The sequence below is a fragment of the Gracilinanus agilis genome, chromosome 2, assembly GCF_016433145.1.
Source record: "Gracilinanus agilis isolate LMUSP501 chromosome 2, AgileGrace, whole genome shotgun sequence".
Lineage (NCBI taxonomy): Eukaryota > Metazoa > Chordata > Mammalia > Didelphimorphia > Didelphidae > Gracilinanus > Gracilinanus agilis.
In genome coordinates, this window is record NC_058131.1 from 399972435 (window position 1) to 399991930 (window position 19496).

Consider the following 19496-nt stretch of genomic DNA (forward strand, 5'->3'; position numbering starts at 1 on the left):
CACACACACACACACACACACACACACGACAGAGGAAATTGAGAAACAGAGAGATTACACAGCTAATGAAAAGCAGTCAATCGAAAATTGGCACTTGGGTCCTAGAACTCCAGAGTTAGCAGGCTTTTTGCTACAGTGTGTCAACTGGGATTTCTTTAGTGGAAAGTATCATAGATTTGGTAAGTTTTCCAAAATGTTCTCCACACTTTTGTAGATCTCATTTGATCCTCACAGCAACCCTGTGAAATAGATGCTTCTATTATCTCTGTTTTACAAAGGAGGAAACAGAGGCTAAAAGAAGAGGCTTGGTGACTTGCCCCAGGACACAGAACTAGTTAAGTATCTGAGGCATCATTTGAACTCCAGTTTCCCCAGTGGAACACTCCAATCAGCCACAATACCTAGCTGCTTGAGCCTCAACCTTAAGAATGAGAATGTACTTCAGAGACCATCTAGTCCAAACTCCTTATTGGATGCCTGGATTCCCAAGCTTTTACACTGAGGTTTTTCTTACTCATTACCACAAGATGGCAGTGGTGTCCAACAATTCTGTAAACCAACCATTTGAGAAATAGTTCTTGCAACTTGGTAAAGGTCCTTTCTCCAAACTCCCTTATAGCCATGATATAATTACCCACAGTCCACCTAGGGTTTTGTCCTAAGGAAAAAAATCATGCCCACCAGGATGCAAGAGCTGCCTCTTCTGAGTCTGAGGTTCACTGGCAAACTGAACAGCTATTTTTTTATTTGCTTTTCCTGAAGACAATAATAATAATACACATTTACGTAGATGCTTAATGAATGTTATTGACTGAATAAAGCACCTTTTATGTTTCAGGAAGCGAGCTAAGTGCTTTACAATCATTATTTCATCTGATCAAAGACCTCTTAGGACCAAATGAGACCCCATCCCTATCATCACTGCCTCACACCTTTTTTGCAACTGCAAAGTTGGGCAGAGGCAGCTTCCTGGCACTGTGGATCGTGCCCTGGACCTGGAGTTAGGAAGATCTGAGTTCAAATCCAGCTGCCTCCTGACCCTTTCTATACTTTATTTTCTCATCCACAAAATGGGAATAATAACAATAATAATAATAACAATAATAACAATAATAATAATAATAATACCTACCTCCCAGGATAGCTATGAGATAGCATTTCTAAATACAACTTTGGAAATCATAAAAGCACTAAAAAAAATCTAGTTATTATTATTCATTATTATTGTTGTTGTTCAGTGGTTTTTTTCAGTAGTGTCAGATTTTTCATGACCCAATTTGGGGGTTTCTTGGCAAAGATACTGGAATGGTTTGCCATTTTCTTCTCTAGCTCTGGGGATACTGAGGCAAACAGGGTTAAGTGACTTGCCCAGAGTCACACAGCTAATAGAGATATGAGACTGAATTTGAACTCAAGAAGATGAGTCATCCTGATTAATGTACTTATGTCTGAATCTGATCAAATTTAATATCATAGGATGAACACCATAGAGCCAGAAGGGTCCATTAGAGGCCATTTTACAAATGGGAAAACTAAGGCTAGAAGAGAGTAAGTTACTTATCCAGGGTCACAGTGCTAGTAAACTATCTGAGACAAGATTTGAATACAAATCTTATGCCTTACCTAAAACATTTTATCTACATATAGCCCTGTTTTCTCATCTAGACTGTTTCAAGGATAAGGGGATGGTAGAGTCCCCTTACTTTGCATCCCCAATAGTACCACTATAAACAGTAGGGATCCAAGTCTTGTTAGCTGAATTGCATTTATTTTGGTTGGGGTTTTTTTTCTCATTTTCTCCTCAAATTTCTTTAAGACCTCAACCAATCACAAGATCATAGATTCAGAGATAGAAGCCTCTTAGAAATCATCTAGTCCAACCAAAAGTCATTTCACAAAAGAGGAAACTTAGGCCCAAGAGGTTAAGTGACTTATCCAAGGTCATACAAGGTAGTGTGCCACTACGTGGCATAATTGATAGAGTCCTGGAACCCAGAAAGCCTGAACTCAAATACTTAATAGCTGTATGAACCTGGACAACTCCTTTACTCTCTGTCTGCCTCAATTTCCTCATCTGTAAAATGAGCCAGAGAAGGAAATGGCAAACTGCTCCAGCATCTTTGCCAAAAACACCCCAAAGGGGTTTGAACAATAAAATGAGGATAATAGCACTTGACTTGCAGGATTATTCTGATGAGATAATATTTTCAAAGCTCTTTGAAAACCTTAAGGTACCAACACCTATTATTAATATCATTATTGTTATCATTTTCATCATTAATATTGAGATTTGGGATTTTAACTCAGATCCCCCTAATTCCAGCTCTGATTTTCTAGTTATTCCACATAACCCCACTTATTAGCATTTCACAGAGAAGAGAACTGAAGAATAGCTATATGGGAATTGAATGGCTCAAGGATATTTAGCAAATTGGAAGAAGCAGGGAAGGATTCTAACTGGACAACCCCTGAAATCATCGTCCTCAGGTCTCTACTGTGGACTCAATCTTATTGTCACTGATGAAATCTCTCAGAATAAAATTAATTATTATTAATGATCATTTCCCACAGAATAGAACTGGGAGATCAGCATTTAAGCTACAAATGGACAGAAAACTTAGTCAAAATTCATCATGTTCAACCATGAGGTCAAATGGTCATTTCACCTGCAAGTGGAATAGCCTAAAAATCACACCTCTTTGTGTTTGAGCAGTGGCCAGGCATTGTTGACTGTCCCTCCACAACATATCTCAGACCTTTCCTCCTTTCTACAACCACTACAAGCATTCAGCAGATAACTGTTTTCCAACTGGTCTACATCATAAAGACCCAAGTTCAAATCTAGTCTGGGACATTAACTAGCTGGATGATCCTGAGCAATCAGCTTGTCTGTGTTTTCTCATCTGTAAAATGGGAATATTAATAGTACCTGCCTCACAGGGTTGTTTTTAGAAACAAATGAGATCATATGCATTAAAAAATAGTGTCTGGTACACACTAGGTGCTATATAATAAATACTTATTTCCTTCTCTTCTCCCTTCTTCTCAATATAGTACATCCTCCACACAGCAGCCAGAATGATATTCCTAAAGGCACAAGTCTAAATACATCCCCAGTAAGCTCCAGTGGCTTCCTCTTGCCTCAAGGACAAAACAGAAATTCTCCTGTTTGTCTTTTAAAGGCCTCTGCAATCTGTCTCCCACCCACCTTTCAGGGTAATTACAGACATATTCCATACGTTTCAACCAAACCAGCCTTATTACTATTCCTCATCAGCAACCTCCATCTCTCATCTCTGGATTTTTGCAGGAGCTGTCCCCCCATGACCAGAATGCATTTGTTCCTCTCCTCCAAGTCACAGAATGTTTTTCTTCCTTCAAAGCTCAGCCCAAGGGGCAGCTGGGTGACTCAATGGACAGAGAGCCAGACCTAGAGGGAAGTCCTGGGTTTAAATCTTCCTATCTGTGTGACCCTGGGCAAGTCACTTAACCCCAATTGCCTAGCCCTTATCACTCTTCTGCCTAGGAACCATTACTCAATTAATTCTAAGAAGATAAAGGTTTAAAGAAAAAGCTCAGCACAAGCTCCACCTCCTAAAGGAAACCTATCCTGATTCCCACTCCCCACCCCTGTATTCACATCCTCCCCTGAGAAACTCCTTTCCAAATATTTGTATTCAACTTCAATTTCCTATGTACAAGTTGTTTCCCTATTTCTCACACCCCCACCCCTGAAGAGGAATTTGTTTCATATTTGTCTTTGTCCCACTAAAGGCTGGCAGAGAGCTGGAGAAATGCTTGCTAAATGAATGCATGGAATGTAACGTCCCATGGATTGCATCAAAATGCTTAAAAACAGCAACTGATCTATGGTGGAGAATCAACCCAACAACAAGCAATTACTTAGGAGCTAGAAATATAAAGTCAAATATTAAATAGTTGGGTCAACTAGGTGGCTCAGGGAATTGAGGGCCAGGCTTGGAGACAGGAGGACCTGGGTTCAAATCTGGCCTCAGACACTTCCCAGCCATGTGTCTCTGGACAAATCATTTAACCTTAACTGCCTAGTCCTTATTTTTCTTCTGCGTTGGAACTTGGAATCACAAGATTGATTCTAAGAAGGAAGGTAAAGGTTTTAAAAGAAAAGAGAAGAGGAAAGTAAAGGGAAAAAAACTTACATTATACTTGGAGATTTGATTTAAATGCCAATGTATTCTTTTAAAAAATATAGTAGACCTACAACAAACAGAACCCATGAAGACTGGTACAAGAAGAAGATGCTTTTAGGGCACAGAATCTGAGTTTTTTAAAAAGTATTTCTGTTCCAACTTATTTTGAGAATAAGATTTTACTTTTAAGAAAGAATTCTCCTCTTATTAAGGATATGTTCATTCCATGTCACTAAAAATCTAATCAGACTTACCCAAAGGAAATCCTAAGTATACCCCCCAAAAGTTCAAAGTATTCCTCTGAAAAGCAAGAGTTAAAGATGGCAGCCTTACCTCATGAAGATGAGCTTCCTTCTTCTTGGAAGACAAGTTCAAGTGTTTCTCCAAGACACCACAGTACTTCTCTGTCTCCTTGTCATACTTCTTCTTTGCATCCTAACCAAAAAGGGAGACAGATTGCAGGAATAAATGCACTCTCAACTGACTACCTGTGAAAAACACTCTCCTTATATCTCTACCCTCCCCTTTCTTCCCACCTTGGACTTCTCATCATAGACCACAGGAGACTAGCAGAAGACCCCATGTCTGAAACTGGATTCCTGGCCATGAAAAGAGCAAAATTTATTCAGTTCTACCAAGATATGTGAAAGAATAAAAAACAACCCGTTTTGTTTTGTTTTGTTTTGTTTTAATACATTTTTCTTTAGCCTCTTCCTGTCCTAGTTTTAACAACTCTTAAGAGAAAAGGGCAAGGCCTAGGCAAATAGGGTTGAGTGGGAGGTGTTTAAGGCCAAATTTGAAGCCAGGTTCTCCCAACTCCAGGCCCAGCTCTCTGCCCACTGTGCCACCTTAAATCTCAAACTGTGAAGCAGACAATACACCAAGGCATTTCCTTCAGTGTATGCTCCGAGGCAGAAGGAAAATCCCACATATAAAGCAGAGAGGTAGGGAAAGGGAAACCTTTGGGGACAAGGGCCTAGTTCTGATTCAATTATTTTCTTTTATCCAGCCCAAGGAAAAATATTCTTAGAAAAAGAATCATTAGACGAGGGATCCTCACTGACACACACATATAAATGATATAACCTCGAGTCCTAAATAAGTCACTCAAATTCTTCCCATCCCAGGCAACTAAAATTATAAATTATAGAGAAAGTAGTCATCTGCATTGGTAAAGGGAATTTCCTCATTGGGAGTTCCTTACACTAAATAAATCAAATGTTCTGTGACTAGAGCTAAAAAGTGGCACTTTCACATTTTTATTGAATGCCAGTAGTTACTCAATTGAATTGTTATTAGTTATTCAAATGTGCAAAAGAGGAAGGGAGAGGCAGCAGGGGAAATTTTGATCCTGGCTTGGCAACTGACGATTCATTTTCTAATCTTGGGCACAGGCCCAGATTTCTCTTTTTCACTTGTCTATTTGCTGACCACTCATGTTTTTTCCCCTGTGGATTAATGCCCAAGATGGAAAAAGAATTCCTGACATATCCTGGAACTAAATTTTATTCTCCAGGGTACTCACACATAAGGTGAAGCCTAGAGCCATCACACTAAGCAACAGAACTAAGAGAAGGTACAAACCTAATGTTCTAAAACTAGAAAAGGCCAATTGTCAGAGAAAAATTTTAAAATAATATTTGTTATTGTACTATTTGATTAACAATTGGCTGAGTAATTAATAATTATTCTCAATAAGCAATTTATAGTTATTTAATAATTAATAATGATGATATTAATGATATATAAAAATAAATCTTAAAATAACAAAGTAATGAGGTAGCACAATGATAAGATAAAGAGCTGAGACTAGAACAGGGAGGCCTGAGTTCATGTAGAACCTCAGGCACTTACTAGCTGTGTGACTCCAGACAAGTCATTTAACCTCTGTTTGCCTCAGTTTCTTTAACTGTAAAACCAGGATAATAAAAGTGGCTACTTCCCAGCTGATGTGAGGATCAAATGAGAGAATACTGTTAAAGCACTTAGCACAGTGTCTGGCACAGGTAGTTCTTCTTATTGTTGTCGGTCAGTCATTTTGGTTGTGTCCCACCAAATTTGGGGATTTCTTGGCAATTTCTCTCCAATTCCCCAGGGTCACACAACTAATGGGTCAGGATCCAGTAAGATAGTATTTGTAAAGCACTTAGCATTCTGGCACATAGTTGGTGCTTAATAAAATGCCTGTTTCATTCCTCTTCCCTTTATCCCCATCATCATCATCCCTGACATGCTTTACAATTCCAGGGAAATAACAGCAGTTACTTCCCAGCTTTGTTGTGAGGATCAAATGAGATAACATTTTTAAAGCTCTTAGCACATTGTCTGGCGCATGTCATCTTCTTATAGCTGGTCAGTCATTCATTTACTTTTTTAAATTATTTTTTAAATCTTTATCTTCTGTCTTAGAATAGATGCTAAACATAGATTCTAAAGGAGAAGAACAGCAGAGGCTAGGTAAATGGGGTTAAGTGATCCAGGGTCACACAGCTAGGAAGTATCTGAAGAAGCTAGATTTGAACCTGGCCTGGCACTCTAACCTCTGAGCTATCTGTTACTCTCAGGTCTATTCATTTAGACTTTGAATTTTTTTAAAAATCAATAAACCAAACAACATTTGCTAAATGCCAGGTCCTGTACTTCAGGCGGGTACTATAAAGACAAAAATGGTACCAGACTCAAGGTTCATATGTTCTTTTAGAAAAAATACACAGGCACCTAAGCAAATATAAACTATTTACAAAGTAAATACTAAATAATTAAGAGCTAGAATATGAGAGTGGTACCACCTTGTAGAGATCAGAAAAGTCCATGAGTAGGAAGTGACCTTGGAAGTGGGAAAGCTGACTCTTGAAGAGAATTAGGGACTCGAAGGAGCTGGGGTAAGGAGGGAGGGAATTCTAGGATTTAGGAATAGCCTGTGCTCAGACGTGGATTTTGGGGAAATGGGATGCTGCATTTAGGGAACAGTAAATTGGCCAGTTTGGATAGACCATAAAGCACATGAAGGGAAATAACGTATCAGAAATCTGGAAAGGTAGGCTATAGTCTGATATTGGTAAAGGATTTTATACTAAACAAAAGATTTGGATTTGATCTGAGAGCCAATTGAGAATTTCTGGAGCTTTTTAGACAGAAGAATGGCACAGTCAGAGCTGTGTTTTAAGAATAGTATTCTCTCACAACAGCAATATTATGGAATGATCAAATGTGATAGACTTAGCTATTCTCAGCAATACAATAGTCCAGGATAATTCCAAGGGATTTATGAAAAAGAATGTTATCTACCTCCAAAGAAAAAACTGCTGGAATCAGAATGAAGAAGAAAGTATATGATTTTTTTCACTTGTTTATTTGGAGTTTTGGTTTTATAAGATTAGTCACTTATAAAAATGAACAGTATGGAAATAAGTTTTACATAATAACATACATATAACTGACTAAATTGCTTGCTGGCTCTAGAAGAGGGGCAGGAAGGAAGGAGGGAGACAATTTGAATCATATATCTTTGGAAAACTTATGTGAAATTTTGTTATTACATGTAATTGGCCAAAAAAAAATAAAGCTGGAAAAAAATAATAAATCAAGCAACAACTGACAGAAAGTCAAGGGCTAGACAATCAGAGTAAAGTGACTTGCCCAGTCACTTTAGCTAGGAAGTGTCTAAGGCCAGATTTCAAGCAAGGTCTTACCAAATCAAGCCCTGTTTTCTTGGCAAAGATCCCAGAATGGTTTGCTTTTTCCTTCTTCACCTCATTTTACACATGAGGAAACTAGTTAAATGGCATGCCCAGGGTCACCAGCTAGTGCCCGAGGCCATATTTCAACTCAGGAAGTTGAGTCTCCCTGACTCCAAGCACAGCACTCTATCCATTGGGCCACCTAACTGTGTATATGAATCTTCCACCTTCCCTTCTTCCCTACATTGGGAGAGCCTGGGTCTTAATCATCTTTGTACTTCCCCTTTACCAGAAAAAAAAAAAAAAAGAAAAGACTCTGCATATCATAGGCATAAACTGAATTTTCTGAAAAAAAGGTATTGAATCAAAAATACCTGGAGAGGAAAAAACCAGCAAACCCACGTAGAAGGATGCTCTCAGTGTGCCACTTTTTGTTTTTAAATTTGGGGAGCGAAGTTATTCTTTCTGCCAGTAGTTTAATGACATCAGTGTGGGTGCTGGCCAGCCCATGTTAGCAACTCTTTATAAAGAGTATCCATGGCCTTTGGGACATCTCTCTTCACTGCATTCCAATCACCCAAGAATGGGAAATGGCCCTAGGCCATGGGGCACCAAATTTTTGCAATATTCTAACCACTCACAGAGGGTATCTAAATTGAACATCCAAGAGAGAGCCAAAGATAAGGAGAAGAAGGGAAACACTAGCCAGCTCCTGCACAGGCTAAAAGAGCAGCATCTTTATAAGGACATCTATGCTGGATCCTGGCTTTTTGCTCCTTACCAAAGAAAGACGGATATGGGGAAAACTAGTTTGTTGAAATATCTATAGGACACAGGATTTTTCTGAACCTTGCTCTAATGGAACAATCACAAATCTCTCATGATACAAATCTTGTTTTATTGTCTTTTTAGTCATTAAAATTTGAGTTCTTTAGCCTGTCATCCAAGGCTGTGATGTCCAGTGTGGTACCACTTCCCTCCTCTAAATGTTCCCAACAACCATGCTTTTGTGTCAGCTGTTCTCTGGGCTTACAATGCCTTTTTCTCCATCTCCTACCTTTTGAAAGACCTCCAGGAAGTCTCCCCTGAATCTCCCAGTCAATAACCTTCCAGTCCTACTGGTCTTCACATGTGTTCTTGCACAGACATTCTGAATGGAGAGTCATCTTCCTATTTGTTGTAACTCCACAAATGGTGAATTCTCTAAGGGCAGGCTATTTTAAAGATTTTAACTAAACAAAGGACTAATTCCAGCTCCACTGGTCATTGCCTATGTGTTTTTTTCCCCTGTATTTTTATTTATCTGTTACGTGTGTGTTTTTGATCAAGTCGTTTAACCTGCAACCATTTCTTCAACTGTAAAATAAAAATATTGGACTAGATGACTTCCTCCCCAGCTCCCTTCTCGTTCCTGATACTATAATTCTCATTAATTCCAATGTAGCTTTGAGATCCATCTCCTCCCTGCCAGGCTTCACACTTGATTCTCTAACTTCAGTTTCTTACAAGTAGCAACAGGTTGTTATGGCAACTGAATACAAGAGGAGGAGGAAGAGGAGGAGGAGGAGAAGGAAGGGATAAATTTAGCATCTGAACAGGAAGGATTCAGAAAACAGAAGTTGGCTGCTACCAAATACATCCCCAGTGCCATTGGCTGGCACTTCAAGACTGTACTTTAGATAGCACAGCTTCCTTCATTAAAATGTGTACCAGAATAGAACAGAAACACAGAGAGAGGGAGGGATGGAAAGGAGAAGATATAGAACCTGAAGCAAGACATAGTGAAGAGGGAAGAAGAATCAATCCAAAACTTGGCAAGCCTCCTTCTGTGGAGTTTGAAGAAAGCCCTAGTAGAGTAAAAAACTGAGTGGCTCTTTTCCTCTCTGGCTCGTTTCTTCATTTCATATGGCACCCCCAAAAACATCTTCTTCATGCACTGGAACCCCTGTGATGAACCCCCAAAAGAAAGCCTCTTGGACTTCTGAATTTCCTCATTTTGGTAAATGTGGTGAGCCTCAAACCAGTGCCTTGGGCAAGCATATGCAGATGGTGGTAGTTTGTGGGGAAGCAGTAATACATCCAACAAGAAAACCAACTCCCAGATGGATTAGTCACCAAATCCAACTTGAGACAACATCTCTGTACCCGCAACCTGCTCAGTGGGCCCTAAATTGCAGATAATATATGGCCATTTGGGGCAGGGACGCTTATCACTTTTGTCTATCTATCCACTGCCTGGCACATTTACTGAACCCTTATACTATATGCCAGGCACTGTGCTAAGGGATATAGGTAAAAAGAATGCAAATAATCCCTACTTGGGAAGGGCTTGCATTCTAATGAAGAAGATCTACTCTGTAAATATTTATCAATCAAAAGAATTTACTATGTGCTATAAGGGTGATGTTAGAAATTAGGTACTGTTATATTTATTATTATTTTAGTTGCATAGTTTTCCCTATTTATTTTTATAGTCTCCTTCTTATTTTTACAGTGCCAAGCACTGTAGATAAAACAGATATAAAGTAAATAATATATAAATATATAACAATATTATACATATTCGAGCAGTGTGACACTGGACCAATCACTTAATCCCTACTGCCTAGCCCTTGCCATTCTTTTGTCTTGGAACCAATATTTAATATTAATCCCAAAACAGAAGCTAAGGGTTTTTAAATAAATTTTAAATAAAAATAAAGATATATATCTATATACATATAGATATAGATATAAAAATAAAAAATAAAATAAAGATAAAGATAAAGATAAAGAAATGAAAAGAAGGCAAAAAAGGAGTACATCCCAGCATGTGAGGTATCTAGTGCAAAGACTTGGGAGATGGGTATCTTTTGTGAGGAACTGAAGCCATTTCTGCTCATCCTAGAGATAATATTGAAAATGTAAATAAATGAAATGTAAATACATTTCTTAGTCTGGCATTTAAAACCCTTCACAATCTGATTCCCACTTACATTCACATAATCTCTGTCAGTTTAAGTGGCTTATTGACTATTTCCCAAATGCAATAATCCTGCATGCCTGCATCTTAGAATCCCTAGCTTCAATCAAGGCTCATCTCATGGGCCAATGCTGAGCAGAAGCTATTCTTAACCTCTCTTTTATCCTGCACATATTTATCTATTTGGACTTGATTTAACATGAGCTTCCTGAAGGCTGGGACCCTTTTTCATTTTGGTTTTGTATCACAAAAGCATGGTGTTTTTCCATATAAGAAGGGCTTAAATTAGTTTGAATAGAATATCTTTATTTCACTTCATCTCCCCTTTAAAAAGTCACTTGGGCTGGAATACAAACCATGTGGGCTTCCAAGAGACAAATTTTCCTGGGCAAAAGCAATATATGCAGGAATGCCTGCAGATGGAGCTATTGGCTGTGTCTGGATACACTGATCGTTTTGCAAATGACTTTCCATAGCAAGAGAAAAACCTGAAGACAATTCTACCATCATGGTTTCTAATCTTGCCCTCAGTTGGCTTCCAAAACTGTGTTAAGAGTCAAAGCCATTCTACATTCGCCAGTTATTACCCAGAGGGCATGATAAGGCTCTATGTCCTGTATCTGACCCCTCCTCTCCAATCCCACCACAGACCCTCTAGTTCAGGCCTTTATGACCTCATGCTTGGACAAACATCACATCATCCTACACGGTCCTCCTGGTTCTGGTCTCTCCCCTCCAATCCAGGCTGCTCAAGAATTCTAATGTGTTACTCCTCCACCCAAAATCAGTGTATGTGCTTGCGTTTCCTTGTCTTGAAGTTTTGTGTGTGGTCATCTTTTATTATAATATTAGATTTAAAACTCCTTCAGAAGGCCTTACTTATAGTAATATTGAAAGATCTGTTGCTGTCATTCATTTGTTTCAGTCACATTCAACTTGTTGTGACCACATTTGGGGTTTTCTTGGCAAAGATCCTAAAATGATTTGACATGTCCTTTTCCAGCTTATTTTACAGATGAGGAAACTGAGGCAAACAGGGTAAGTGACTTGCCACGGGTCATATAGTTATGATGTAACTGTATGAGAACTTCTACAAACAGTGAGAGCACAACCCTTCTAGAACTACTAGACCAAGTTGCCACAGTTTTTATTTATTTTAATTTTTTTAAACCCTTTTCTTCTGTCTTAGCATCAATACTGAGTATTGGTTCCAGGGCAGAAGGGCTATAAGGGTTAAGAAACTGGAGTTAAGTGACTTGCCCAGGGTCACACATTTAGGAAGTGTTTGAAGCCAGATTTAAACCCAGAACCTCCCATCTTTAGGTCTGGCAACCTAGCTCCCCTGAGTTGTCCCAGCTTGAAGAAAATAAAATCCTTCTAGGGTTCCCAGTTCTTTACTCAAAAAGCTGCTCCTCTCCTCACCAAGTTAGGATGGCCCTACAATGACGAGACGAATCTCAATGGACATGCCCTAGAAACCTTTCTAGGTGCTTACTAGTCACAATTTGGGTCATCTCCCTTCTGACCTCCAACTCTCAGAATCCTTAGCTTTCCAGTTCCACCTCCTAAACAAGGCCTACTATGTATTCCACATTTCCTAGACTTTTTAAATTTGTCTCTGGACATATTGTGTCCTGTCCTCTACCTTCAAGGAAAGACAAGCTCCCTAAAGGCAAGAACTGTTGTATGCTGGCCTTCATTGCCCAGTGCCCATTACCTGGCCCATGTGATGAAATGCTTGCTGAAATGATGAGAACACAGGGTCACCCTCGTCTCGACTCCAGTGGAAGAATCATCATCATTATTATTGTTTATAAGAATAACTAACTACTAACATTTATATCGAAAGATGCTAAGGTGGCAGAGTGAATAAAGTGCTGCAGTGGGGAACTCTAAATCTAGCCTCAGCAATGAGCAAGTCACTTAATCTCTTAAGTTTTCTTATCTATAAAATGGGGATAATAATATCACCTACCTTACAAGGGTTGTTATGAGCAAGAGGTAAGATAATATAATATATACTATACATACAATTAATATCATATTCATATAATATATCATAGCATAATATAGTATAGTATAACATAACATAATATATTTTGCAAGCTACTTTTTATAATCATTATCATATAGTCCTTTGGTATTTACAAGTAATTTCTTCACAACAACCCTGTGAGACAGGTGATATGGCAAGTGTTAATTCTATTATTTTATTGATGAGGGAAACCCCAAGTCCCATAGCAAATGAGAGGCAACTGTTCTAACCTCCATGTTCAGAGTTCTTTCCACATACCACATTATTGACTGTTAATATAATTCAAGGCACTACACCAGTGATTCCCAAAGTGGGTGCCACCGCCCCCTGGTGGGAGCTGCAGCAATCCAGGAGAGCAGTGATGGCCACAGGTGCATTTATCTTTCCTATTAATTGCTATTAAAATTTAAAAAAATAATAATTTCCAGGGGCACTAAGTAATATTTTTTCTGGAAAGGGGGTAGTAGGCCNTCCTATTAATTGCTATTAAAATTTTAAAAAATAATAATTTCCAGGGGCACTAAGTAATATTTTTTCTGGAAAGGGGGTAGTAGGCCAAAAAAGTTTGGGAACCACTGCACTACACCATGCTATGGAAACAAGGTTGTAGAACAACAAAGGAAAGATATAGTCCTTGTCCTCTGAATGCTTAAAAATCTAGTTTCAAGACATTAAATAATGTAATAGTTCCAACTAGAGCGATAAATGTAAATATTATTTAAGTAATTCAGAATTCAATGAAAAGTTGGTGGAAAAATGTTCAGGTCAGAGATTTATAGATATATAATGATTGATTTAGAGCAAGAAGGCAACTTAGAGACCATTAAATCCTACCAGCTCTGCCCCCCCCCACACCCTTGTTTTGTAGATGAAAAAAAGGAGATCCAGACAAGTTAAATGACTTGTCCAAAGTCATAGAGAAAGTGAGTGGCAGAACCAGAATCAAATTGAAGTCCTTTACAAAATTACAAGAGGGGTTTCTAAAAGATCTCACCTTGGCAGCCCCAATCTGCTCCTTGCGGAACTTTTCAAGAGGCGTGATGAGCACTTCACTGGCATTTTCAATCTGACAAGGAAAAAAAAAGCAGAAGGAGAAATGAGATTTCTAAGCAGCCTCAAGTTCAGCTACTCAGATGCAAAAAGACCATCAAAGAAAATATGAGTAGCAGCAAAAACACACGTCTCCCCCTCCCCCACGGCTTCATGAGCACCATGTTGCATGCATATTACTTGAAAACGATGTTTTTTGCCCCATATGAGAGTAGCTATGTGCTAACGTCATTTTTAAAGAGAGAAATTGAGTAACAGGGTAACTTCTAGAAGTTAGACTACAGTAGTTTTAAGAACTTGAGCTGCCCAAAGTTTCTGCTATTAACAAACACTATCCAAAGAAGCCAACTGAAGGAAGTCTTTTTAACATTTTCATTAATAAACTTTATTTTAACATACCTTACAAAAGCCACAGTACATTCTCAACTTAATCCCCCATGATGTACAACCCCTCCAAATTTAGATTTAGTCATTCTTTCAATAAGCATTTCTTAAGCACCTGCTGTATTCACAACTTCACTATTTGATGGTGTCAGAATTCAGCCTACCCTATTAGGAAACATTTCAGATACAGAGTAGCCTTTATTTACAACTGAATTTCTTCCTTCACTATGCTCACTTATGTGGAAGGTGGCTGATATAGTGGCAAAGAACAGGTGATACTTCTCTTCCATGGCCTATGTAATAAATAACACCTAAGTGAATGAAGATGACGGCATAGGTGGTGTGCTTTCATCTCCTAAGAGCAAAGATGTTAATTAAATTCACTTAGTTCCCTAAGGACAATTACTCACTGTTCTTTCAGATATAAATCATTAGCACTGGAAGGGATGTAGCCAATCTAATTCTCTCATTTTCCAGTGGAGGAAACTGAGGTCCAGAAGGGTAGTGATCTGCCCAAAGACATACTTTAGTTACATGCATTTTAGGTCTTGTCTTTTTTTTTTTAAACCCCTACCTTCTGTCTTAGAATCAATACTAAATATCTGTTCCAAGGCAAAAGAACAGTAAGGGCCAGGCAGCTGGGGTGAATTAGATCCATTATTGCTTCTACATCCCTCACCATACTCAAGAGAACACAGGAGTTAGTCCATTAATACTCAATAAAAAGTCAACCTGCCATGGGAAATGGGGGCAGGGAAGTGGCCCAGGGCAGCAAAAGTCACTGATGTAACCAGGGACTCACTGACACTAATAATCAGAATGCATAGGCCAACTGAAAAGAATAATCCAGCCATTGTTCCCTTAACATGGGGTCAAGGCAGTGTGGAGAGTAGTCTATGGGGATTTCTTTCCCCTACCCCCAATGCTGGATTATGCCAAGAACCAGACCCCAAGGGAGTCATTTCCCTCTCTAGGGCAGATACACCCAACCCCTTTATCACTTCCCTAACCTTCCACCAGAATATGGTCTAGAGAAGTGGGACTATATCTACCCCTGCTCTTGAGAGCCCTTGAGCACTTCTATCTTGGCTGGAAGACAATCCACTCATTAACAAGAGTAGGGGGACTGGCTGTAAAAACTGTTATCAAAAAAAAAAACACACAAAAACAAAACCAACTCTGTTAGTGCCTAAACCTGCATGAACTATGGTTCTCTGCAAGGCAAAAAAGAAGCAGCCCCTCAGGGAGGGAGGCTTCCGCCTGTCCTCTTCCCCACTCCAAAAGACTTCTCTGCCAACCAACCTGCTTGGTCCAAAGGCACTGGGTTTCTGGACAAGGAAGGAGAAGAGGAGGAAAGTACTCAGTAATCAAATCCCCTCTAACCCCCTGGAAATTTGCCCAGGGTCTGATGAGAGAATAGGCCATCATACCGCCAAAAAGCAGCTTTCAAGCTACCCTTTAAGTCTGGAATTTAAGGAATTCTGAGGAAAGGTCAAATGGACTTTATAATGATATAGAGTCCATCACTCACTAACCCTACATTGCCAGACTCCAAAGTGCTAGCAAATCAGCAGCCAGAAGGAAAAAAAAATGTTGAAAGCCGTATTTTTAATCCTTGAATTTAAATGAGATTCTGACTCTCAGGAACTCAAAGGACTTCACACATGCCATCAATTCTTCAATGCACTAAACTTGACTCAATCTGTAGGCCAGTGAAGGAAAACATGACCAGCCACAACACCATCATTCATATTCCGCATATCTCTTAAATGTGTTCCACAATTAAATCCTCAATCACCTCTCACCTAAACTATTGCAACAGTCCCTTAATTGGACTACTGGCTTCTAGAGTTTTCTCACTTCAATTCATCCTCCAAACAGCTGTCAAAATATTCCTAAAGCACAACTCTAACTATGTGCCTCCTCTTTTCAAGAATCTTCAGTGGCTCTGTCTGGCCTCTAACCTGTGTCATTGACCCAGCAAGCAGCTTGGCAAAGCCTATGGGTATCTTCTCAGAATAATGAATTTTAAATGAATAAAAGAAAATGCATAAGATTACAAAGGAAACCTATTGTGCTAAAATCAATTAGCATATATTTTTTTAAAATTCACAGATCCCATACCACAGCCCCCTTCTCTAGGATAAAATGCAAACTCCTCAGCTCAGCATTTAAAGTAATCCTTTACAATCAAGCTTCAGCCTACCACTCCAGATTTATTTTCTACTACTCCCCCTTTCACAGACTCAGTTCCAGTCAAACTGGCTTATTTGATGTTCCTTGAAGTCAGTATAATATCCCTTGCCTCAGCCCCCACCATGGTCTTAGAATTCACTTCATTCAAGGGGTCTCTTCTCATGTCAAATCCTACTAGGAGCCTTTTCCATTTCTCCTAATTTTATGTTTGCCCTCCTTCAAATTATCCTGTGTATCCTAACCTCTTTATATGCTGGATCTCTTTCTTCTCCTCAGCTCCAGCCCCTCATTCCAAGAGGCCACAGTCCTTAAAGTCAGGGACTGATTTTACTTTTTTTTTTTTTTTTTGCATTCTAAGCACCTACCACATTAATAAATGATTATTGCTCTGAAATACACTGTATTAGAACATGACAGAATTGACACCATGACTTTAAACTAAGTTCCATACTCAAATCAACAGAAAACCAGGAGTAAAGCCCTACTTTCCTAACACCTGCAGGTACACATTAATCCATTCAATCAGCATTTCTTAAGCAACCTACTATGTGCTACTGTAGGAATAGAGTTATAAGGGGATAAGAGAAAGAGCAAATTGTCTCCAAAAAGACTGAGGAAAAGTTTAGCCACGGACCCTGGAAAAGATTCTGGAATATGAGGGTTACTGAGGAGGGACTTGTGAGAAAAACTGTTATTACATTTGCTTCTGGCCTTTAAGCTGAAGAGAAGCAGCGGCTCTGGTTTGCTATCCTCTATCTGCCTGCTTGGAGAAGAGTGGGAGGTTCCTGCTACTGGATAACATCATGAAAGCCATCTAGCTTCTCTGCTGTTTGACAATTTGGCCAAGATTCTAGCATTTGGGCTTTGGGGTTTTTACCTCAGGAGCCAACCCCACCTTTGGGGAAGGACTGAGCCAGTTTTGAGTCCATTCTCAATGGCTTTTTTTTGGAGACAATCTTGAGGGTTAACTGAACAACAGTCTGGGAATTAAGTCTAAGTAGTTAGGTAGATTTTGGGGGTTTCTTAGCTAGAACAGGGAGAGCTGGTAGAAAGTTTTGGAAGACCTGAAGAGCTCTCTCATGAGAAAAGCGTAAACAGCTAGGTTGGAGAGTTAAATCTTAGTATTAGGGACACCTTATCTTGTTTATCGATTTTCTATCCTTAATCTACAAGTAAACAGAAATAGTGTGTTTTTCTAAAGAGAGTCTCTCGGTGTTTTGCACTCACTGGTGTATAATGAGAAACCTTGGACTATATTACCCAGCATCCCTTTCCTTTTCGTCCCCCAAGTTGCGTGTTCACATTTTGTATATAGTTGTGTAACTCCACCTCTCACTTTCTTCCCTCCTGACCGCGGCTGGGTTGGCTCCCTCTTTGCTCTAGCTTTTTACTTTTCTCTTGTTTTGAATTATTATTAATAAGTTTATTAAATATAATACTTGGAGTATTCGGATATTAATTTTTAATCTTACACTGGCCCAAGAAAAGTTTCCTAGGTGGATTTTCACCATTAATCCACCTTGGCCTTTCCATATTATCTTTTCTTTTTCACTACAAAGACCAAGATGAAATTATTTCTAAGAATTTATGTTCTCATGGGAGAGACAACCCGCACAATTATCCATCTCATGAGAAAATGGTATCACCATGATATCATCACCACAGTCATACCTACCATCCGTATCCGCTCATCTTCAAGATTCCTGAGAACAGTAGCAAACTCTTGCAAAGACCTTGCTGAAAAAGAAAGAAGGATGGGATGACAAGGAAGGAAATGAGTTTTCAACATTCTCTGCTATCCACTCCCTTTCTTTGTTCATTTATTCCCCCCAAGGGATCCACCCTCCAACTGAGTCCAGAGGTCAAAAGCCAGTCCCTTCCCCAGGCTGATTTTTTCCTTAATCAGTGGCCATTAAAAATGATCTAGAAATGTATTTTTGTCCTATGCAACAACCTTGTGGCCTTTTGTGGAGGATTTTCTCAAGGAAAAGATGTGACTATCCCCGGGAGTACAGGGACCTGGGAGTGGAGAAAGGAGGAGACCATGAGATCTCAGTGAGGAGGGGGTTCGTATGAAAGACATAAGAACACTGAGAAGTTGGCTGGAGAGAAGGCAGTTATGCTTTGGAGTTCAAAGATTTCCTGCCCGGAAAATGACCTCCTCAACCCTTTGTTGTCAGCCTCAGCTAATTCTAATATTGTCAGGAACTTTGCCTTTTCCTTCAGCAATCACACCAACTAAGGAAGCATCCCAACAAGGGAAGCCACACCACTGGCTGTCCCGCATATCTCATGACACAGCCAGCCAGTAATTTCTATAACTCTACCCCCACCTCATTTCACACATGGGAGAAATGAGATTCAAGAGTTTGGGGGGGGGGGGGCAGCTGGGTGGCTCAGTTGATGGAGAGCCTGGCCTAGAGACGGGAGGTCCTGGGTTCAAATGTGACCTCAGACACTTCCTAGCTATGTGATCCTGGGCAAGTCACTTAACTCCTATGATCTGGCCCTTACCAGTCTTCTGCCTTAGAACCTATACACAGTATGATTCTAGGACAGAAGCTAAGGGTTTAAAAATAAAAAAAAAATATTTTTTTAAAAGAGTTTGATATAAAACCCAGTGAAATTGCTCAATGGCTACACTACGAAAGAGGGGTGAGAGGAGGGGAGGAAAAGAACATGAATCATGTAACCATGGAAAAATATTCTAAATTAATCAATTAAATAAAATGTTTCAAATAAAAAAAGAGTTTGAGGGGCTTGTCCCAAAGTCACTTAGCAAGTTGCTGAGGAAGCTGAACTTTGAATCCAACTTTCTCTTAGATCCGTGAAAGATATATCAAGTCCTGGATGAATGCATGGAATGCAGAATAGAACGTCATCACTATCATCCATAAAGTACATATGCAGGTGGGTGTACCTGTCCTTAAGGTCAATTTGCAGAACTGGGGGCTAATTTAACTTGAAATTTGAAGTTTCTTTACATGGATTCTATAGTCTAGTCTTTGAAATGGGTTGTG

The 19496-nt window shown here is 39.3% G+C and overlaps 1 protein-coding gene across 1 annotated transcript in view; it reads right to left on the minus strand.

Annotated features, from left to right (window-relative positions):
• Window positions 1–19496, minus strand: part of ARHGAP26 (Rho GTPase activating protein 26) — a 552571-nt gene that overhangs the window by 360600 nt on the left and 172475 nt on the right. The window contains exons 3-5 of the mRNA XM_044659871.1: window positions 18152–18213; window positions 13841–13912; window positions 4424–4604 (exon numbers count right to left, since the gene is read on the minus strand). Of these exons, the coding sequence (XP_044515806.1) occupies window positions 4424–4604; window positions 13841–13912; window positions 18152–18213 (315 nt within the window). The remainder of the gene's footprint in view (window positions 1–4423; window positions 4605–13840; window positions 13913–18151; window positions 18214–19496) is intronic.